The sequence below is a fragment of the Dryobates pubescens genome, chromosome 9 (assembly GCF_014839835.1).
Source record: "Dryobates pubescens isolate bDryPub1 chromosome 9, bDryPub1.pri, whole genome shotgun sequence".
NCBI classification, from domain to species: Eukaryota; Metazoa; Chordata; class Aves; order Piciformes; family Picidae; genus Dryobates; species Dryobates pubescens.
Genome location: NC_071620.1, coordinates 29,606,441 through 29,614,072, shown reverse-complemented (window position 1 = coordinate 29,614,072; position 7,632 = coordinate 29,606,441). Strand labels below are relative to the sequence as shown.

At 54.5% G+C, this 7,632-nt stretch overlaps 1 protein-coding gene across 1 annotated transcript; it reads right to left on the bottom strand.

Annotated features, from left to right (window-relative positions):
* Positions 1-831: 831 nt before the first annotated feature.
* On the bottom strand, positions 832-6,705 carry FOXF2 (forkhead box F2). Its single transcript, XM_054164201.1, is given in 3 exon segments — positions 832-1,571; positions 5,471-6,687; positions 6,689-6,705. Coding segments are annotated over 3 exon segments (1,401 nt in total). The 3' UTR covers positions 832-1,404.
* Positions 6,706-7,632: the final 927 nt, after the last annotated feature.

Below are 7,632 nucleotides of genomic sequence, written 5' to 3'. Positions count from 1 at the left end.
TGTTGCCTGCGAGAGTTTGGGGGCTCTTTTACAATTTCCTTTCCTTTTATTTCTGTAGTTGTTGTGCTTTTCTTTTCTTTTCTTTTCTTTTTTTTCTTTTTCTTTTTCATTTCTTTCTCCTCCCCTCCCTCCCCGTTCACCGTCAGTGCCGTCCTCTCTACCTCCCCTCAGCCCTTACCAAGCCGCGGTTCTATCTGGGATCCCTCTCTCTGTTTATTCACAATATGCCTTTCAAGGGGTGGGGTAGGGGTGACACGACACACGAACCCCTCCTTGCACAAGAACCCCTCCCCCCCACCCCCTTTCCCCCCAGCCCCGTCTGGGCACAGAGGGACGCGGTGGGGCTGGGTGATGGGGATACAGGGACTTGGGGATACTGGGACACGGGGACAACGAGGACTATGCTGCTCGCGTTACTTCAAGCCTATCCAGCAGTGATGGGAAGCAGCAGGAGCGGCCATGGTGCTGACCCCCTTGGGTCAGCCACTCCAGCGGCTGGAGGGTTTGAAGTTGCACCTCTGACGATCTGGGATGCCGAGGTGGAAGAGTTTTCTCAGAAGGAGCCTAAGGAAAAGAAGCTCCCGTCCAGTGCATCGTTGTTTATGTACATTTTATTGGAAAAAAAAATAATTTGTACATCAAAATATTTTGGCAAACCGTTAAAAGTATACATAAGTGCAAATATATTCTCCTTGTAAAGCAATAGTGTGTGAGTATACACGAGGTTTATTTAAAATAACTCCTTTAAAAATACTGTGGTAGAAAAACGATTTTGGTAAAAACACTCCCCCACCCCTTCCCTTCCCACCCCCTCCCCCCCCAGAAGCTGAATTGTGGCATCACTGGGGAAAAACCCTGGAGTTTTCCATGGAGTCTTTACAGGACAGGGCTAAACAATACTGGTTTAATAAGATCGATCGGCCGGTGTTGAGGTCCACACACAGCGTCCTTGGGGAAAGAAAACAAAATTCCCGCCGAGGCAGCAGCGAAAGAAGGGTCCTCGCAGATGCTGAGGTGGGAGATGTTTCCTATTTAAAGACGTTTTCTCGTATAAAATTACCTCGAATCGTCCCCTTTCCTAAAGCTCGTTTCTTTAGATGACAGAAAGGTGATTTGCGATTAAGGTGGTCAGATTTGGCGTGAGGACACTGAGATTCCACCTAACCCAACACATCACATAAGGCGTATTGCTCTCAGCAGGAGCTTTGGAGCGTTCTATCAGCTCCTTGGTGTCCTTCAGGGGGTGGAAAAGGATCGCAAACTCGGCTTCCTCGGGTGACTTTGCTAAGTGACTGGTGTACTACCAACGCTACCAGAGTGCACATCCTATTTAACCTGCGTGAGTCCGTCTATAGCTCGGCTCTGCTCGATGCCATCTGAGTGTCTCTGCTGGAACGCTTGCCTTCACATCACGCAGGGCTTGATGTCCTGACAGACGCTTTGGTGGTGGTGATGGTGGTAGTAAGATCCACCAGCGGACGGGTGAAACGAGGAAATGCCGTTAAAATTGAGGACAAAATCTTTCCTGTCACACACCGGGGATGGGTGATGCTGGTAGCGAGGCAATCCCACTGCAAGAGAAGCAGACAAGAGCTGCTCAGAAGCCGGGTAGCTCTGTTCGGGGACGGGGGGGAGCAGCCCTTTCTCCCTCACCCGTGGAAAGTGGAGGCTGCCTACAACAGGGCTGGCATGCTGCTCTGTTCCCTCCCACCGGATTCGGGTCCCCCCTGAAAGGTTGGGGAGATGCTGTCTGGGTTTCCTAACAATGGAACGAGGGCTTCCTGGGGTTGAAACCTGGCTGGGCTCCCCTGCAAAACCTACCCTGGGGTCCCATCATCCTGGGTCCCATCATCCCAGATCCCGTTGTTTTTGAGGAGGGGACATGAATCCCCCGAAGTGGGCTCGGGCATCTCCCGCGGGTGGGCTCGGGGGTGCCACTCGTGCTATTACAAGCCCCCGTGTCCGTTTGGTGGGAGGGTTATGAGCTACGCACCCCTGAGGAGGGGCAGGCCGCCGGCGGTTTTTGGCCACCGACACACGCGTGGCTGCATCTTGGGTGAGACGACATCTCTGGGCATCCCTGCCGTGTGGGCACACAGGCAGGGATGACCGCTTGCCTCTCTTCCTTCCCCTCTCCCTGAGAATTTATTATCGCGTAGGGCTCGGGCAGCCCTCCCTGTGGGCTAGAGGAAGGGGTTTGTGTCTACGACGGGACGATGACACTTGTGTGTTTTTATGGATGGCCCTTTGAACCCGATTCCTATCTTTCCTCCCTCTTCCCCCTCCCCATCCCGCTCCTGAGTGGATTTTGCTTTTAACTTGCATGGCTGTAGGTTGAGTTCCACCCACGAACAGTTTGTGTGTGGGTATTGTACACGTGCATTTGCATGTCCATTTGAGCCTACTTGCGTTCTAAGACACAGACTGAGCACATCCTATGGTCCATCATCACCAACAAGCAAAGAACACCGTGGCAGCGACATTAAAATGACGGTATGAATTCTCGTTTTCGTTTCCCACATCGTAATTCCCCTCATTTTCCACAGCCGGGAGATTGCTCTGCCCCAGCCCTCTCCATAAGAGATCAATGCTGGGATCTTTTATTCTGTCAGGATTTCGACTGGATCGGTCTGGGAGAGAATTGCCTGAGCAGGGGTCGTTGGGTAGAGCTGCAGAGGGATTTGGGCTGGTGTGGGGATGTCAAACTGGACTAGCAGGATCATGTCAAAGCTGACCGAGGACCGGGAAGGGGAAACAGGAAAAAGAAAAAGGGAAAAAAAAAGGAAAATTGTAAAGGAAAAAAATAAATAAAAGTAATAAAAGAAAAATAAACACCGGGGGGATGCAAAAAAAAAAAAAATAAAGGGGGGGGTAAAATGAAGGAAAAAATAGAGGGTGGAATGTGTGGAGGGAGGAAGAAAAGCAGCAAAAGAAAGACCAGGAGAATGTAACTAAAAATAAATAAATAAATGATAAAAATAAAGGGGAAAAAAAGGATTCTTCCCCAATTTCCCGCGGCGGCACAGCCTGCTCCCCCGACACTGTCCCCTCCTTCACCCCGCAGAGCTCTCTCTTTATAAAAGTGATTATTTCGCTGGATTTCCTCGGCTCTCTAATAACCCCGCTGGTATGCTCACCATAAACCGGGGCATTTTATTACAATCCTGATTCAATCATTTAACAGGATTTAACAGCGTGCGAAAAAAATCCACACCACCCCCCACCCTCCCCACACACGTCCCCGAGCTTCAAAATCCTTTTAGTAGAACTCGGCCTCCTGTTTCCAATTTTTCCCCTCCTCTCTTATTCCCGAGTTTGATGCAAATCGAAGGATTTAAATCTGCCCTGTAGCTGTCACGAGTGGAGGATTATTGACTGAACAATAGCGACTGGGAATTAATTTCATTTGCGTTTGACTAAGAGAAAAGCAACATTAACTTGCTGCTGCTTTTCTGGGACAGAAAAAGAGAGATTATTGCTGGAATAATTTCTAATGAAGGAGCTGGGATCCGTTTTCCCCATATTCTTTCACCCTACGTGTGCACCGAGGAGGTTTTACGTAGCACACGAATGAAGGTAAGATCCGAACAAAAATAATTAAAGGTCTTAGATTTGATTTATGTAAAGAGGGGATGGATTCCACTAAAATCCGGGCCCCAGATCCTGAAACTGCATAAAATCAGCGGAGAAACGCCTGTTTGCAAAGCGGAGGCATTAAACCTGAGCTGCTGGAAAGGGAGCTCATCCTTGGCATGAAGAAAGCATCCATCGGTCTCTGGGTGTCGGTTCGTATCTGAACAAGAGCAATTCGTATTTAAACAGCCCCAGCCTCGGGAATCGTAATGGAGGCTTCGGGGGAATAAGGACCCTTCCTCTCTTTCTCTTCCTCCGCTTTTTGTTTTTGAAGAGTTGTTCTCGGGCTGCTCTGAAATGAACATCTATCTTCCAGGAGTGCTCTTTCCCAGCTCGGGGTCTGGCAGGAGGAGGGGGGCAACCGCCGCCCAGCTCCACTCTCTGGTCAGCCCCATTCTCGCCCCACGCGTGGGCTCTGCGAGGTCGCAAGGAGAGAAACTAACAGAGTTTAAAAAAAAAAAAAAAAGGAAAAAAGAAAAGAAAATAAAAGAAATAAAGAAACAAACAAACAATCCCAGTAACAACAGAAATAAACCCAAAGAACTTCCTAACGGTAAAGGTACGTATTTCAGCGGCGGGTGCCCCTGTCAGCCTGCCGTCTTCTTGCTCCAAATAAATGTGGGTACGGGGAAGCCTCCTGAACCGAAAAACACTCCGACCCTGCTCCCCGGGCATCATCGAGAGCTGGGAGTGCTTTTTTCTTTACGGGAGGAAAACTTGCAGCCACTTGCTCTCTTCTGATACTCCATATCCCTTTTGGGGTGATTGCAAAGCGGCTTCCCTCACCGCTCGCCCTGCCTGGGGAAGGCCAGGGCAGGCTGAGGGGCTCGCAGAAGGAAGGGGGAGTGATTGACAGGCTCCCAAAGAGGGGGCGGGAGGGGGGACACTCAGGGCTGAGGGTCGCCTGTATTTGTAACTTGTTGAAATGCCCATAAAATTGAACAAGACCCCGCTCTCACAGGGGTTAAGTCAGGCTAAAATCCTCTTCGGTGTGGTCCAGCCCAGACTGTCTTTGTTTGCTTAACCTCCGGGACCCACGTTTAAAAGGGCTATTTGGAAAATTTCCCCGTAAGAGCCCAACATCTTTTACCCATTTTTGTGCTGGGATTTTCTGAGCAGACATTGTCTGTAACCACCGGGCAGGGTAGAGAGGGGGGGTGGAGGGGCGTCAGGCAGAGACCAGAAAGCTCTTTGCCCCCGCTTGCAGAGTTACGCTGGATCCGCTTTAATCTCTTGCCGTATTTTTCGAGATAAGCGGCTAGGGGGCTGGTATATTTCGTGGTGGTGGGGTTTTTGGGGGTTTTGGTTTAGGTTGTGTTTTTTTTTTCCCTCGCAGTGCTTAGAGGATATTTTTTAACGCCGTTGTGGTTTTTTTGTTGTTGTTGTTTTTGTTTTGGTTTGGTTTTTTGTTTTGTTTTTTAAATTACTCCCCGCGGGTCGTGGTTTACTGGGGCCGCTGCTATAAGCGAAACCACAGCCCGGGGCGACGGAGTTCGCCCCGCACATATCGTCGGCACCGGGGTTGGGGGGATGTGCGAGGTGGGATGGAGCCGGGACAGAGCCGAGATGAAGACCGGATAAAGCCGGGACAGAGACGGGTTTTCTTGAAGCTCTCTTTGGGGCTGAGCAAGAAGGAGGGATGCTCGCAGCCGTACATTCCCCCCCCCCCCCCTTCCCGAAACCAAACATCTCCAACCCACGCGTGTTTTCCTCCCTCTCGCAGACAATGCCTCTCTTTTTCCTACGCTGTGGAGGTCGGGGCGCCCCCAGACCAAACCTTTACCGCCGGATGAAGAACACTGAGGCTCCACTCTCCCCTCCGCCCCAGGGCTCCTACCTGAGAGGTCATCGCGGGGGCTCTGGTGCAGATATCCCTGCTCCAGGGAGTAGGAGGGCACGCTGGAGTGGATGCCCGAGGATGCAGCGTTGGCGGCGGGAAGACCCTGCTGCTTTATGTAGGGAGAGGCCCCCGAGGCTGTCCAGTGAGCCGAAGGGCTCGTGTAGGGCGAGTGGCACTCGATAGCGCTAGCCATGGCAGGCGAGGAGGGCACGGGGCTGCTGCTGCTGTCGGGGCCGTAGTCCCCATTGGCAGTCACCGGGCAGCTGGCCATGTAGGTCGAGCCGGGGTTGGGCGACATGTGGGGGACATGGTGGCCGCCGCTGAGTCCCTCGTAGCCGCTGGCCATGGCGTTGGGCATCATGTCGAGGTTGTAGCCATTAGAGTGGCAGGCGAGGGAGGCGGGGGGGGCCTGGAAGTCGAAGCCCTGCGGGAGGATGGAAGCTCCGAAGCCCAGCCCGTTCATCATACGGTACATGGGCTTCAGTGCCTGGCATTTCCTCCTGAAGCCACGGGGCCGCCGTCGGAAGGAGCCTTCCTCGAACATGAACTCGCTGGCCGGGTCGATGGTCCAGTAGTGGCCCTTGCCCGGACGGCCCAAGCCCTTGGGCAGCTTTATGAAGCACTCGTTGAGGGAGAGGTTATGGCGCACCGAGTTCTTCCAGCCTTGGTAGGAGCCACGGAAGAAGGGGAAGCGGGCCTGCAGGAACTGGTAGATCTCGCTGAGGGTCAGGCGCTTGGAAGGCGAGCTCTGGATGGCCATGACGATGAGGGCGATGTAGGAGTAAGGGGGCTTCTCCGGCCGCCGCAGCCCCGAGCTGGCCTTCTTGCTCTTTGAGGATGCCGCCGCCGCCGAGGAAGAGGAGGAGGAGGTGGAGGTGGAGGAAGAGGAGGTGGAGGTCTCCAGGGCGGAGGAAGGCGGCCGGCTCATCTGGAGAGCTCCGGGAGCCGGGCTGCAGGAGCGGAGAGGGACGGGGGGCTCCAGCCGCTGCTGGCCGCTCTCGGTGGTCATCTGGAGAAGGGAGGGGAATGGGGCAGGGTGGGGTGAGGCTGTGAGGGAAGGGGAAGGGGAGGGGGACAGCCGGGCGTGGTGGGTACCGGAGCGGGGGGGGTGCCCTGCAGGGTTAAAGCTGGTGGTGGTTGGGAGATGGGGTGGGGGGGGAGGCTGTGGAAGCTGCTGCTGTCCTCCGGGCACCTTCTCAGCGTGGCGGGGCGGGCGGCAGCGCCCTGCGCATCCCTCCCCGCGGTCCCTTGCGCAATGGCTCCTCTGCTTTCCGCCGCAGCCAGGCACTGGGAAGGGATGGACCGGCCCCAGCCCCGGCTCCCGCCCTCCCCGCTCAGCGCCGCTCTGCTTCCTCCTCTGCCGCCCACCTGGGGACCATCCTGCTGCCTAATCCGGCAAGGGGAGGAAGCGCAAGAGCCTTCCCCCACTTCCAATCTCTTCCGCACTGTTACTCTTTCATATATACTTTTTTTCTTACGTAAAAGGCACAGCGCGACCTTCTATCAGTTTCTCCGATCTTGCTTTTTCTTCAACGCTCCCCCGCTTCTTTCCCCTCAGACCCCCCTGAATCCAGCCCAGAAATCAGCAAAGATAGAGGGAGAGGGGAGTGAGGGGGAGGAAGAGAGAGACCAGCCTCCTTCCAGCCGGCCTCTGCCCACCCATCATTTGGACAGGGGCCGCTGCAGCACCATCCCCAGCTCGCTCCCCGCCGCTGGTCCCTCAGCGACATTGGTTACCGCTTCCCCGGGACTCCTCCCCACCCCTAAGGCACCAGTTTGCCGTTACTCCCCGGCACGGCCCCGGGGGCAGATGGCAGCGGCTTCCAGCCCTAATCTCCTCTGCTGCTCTTGGAAGCACACGGGCACGGATACTGCTGGATGCAGTGCTCACTCACCCGAGGAAGCCCAGGGCATCAGTACCTGCTGCTCCTCACGCCTCCTTGCTACCTCTTTCCATGGCCTCACTCTACTATTAAATACAACTAATTTTATGAGGCAACAGGGGTCGAGTCCCAGGACCAGGGATGCGCCCTCCCTTCATCCTTCTGCCGCTCGGGCAGCGTTGGTGGGGAGTGGTCACCCGTGTTGGCCAAGAGAGGAAAGGGACACGCAGAGGCACAGGCCTGCTTCCAGATGATGATGGAGGAGGCTCTAGGATC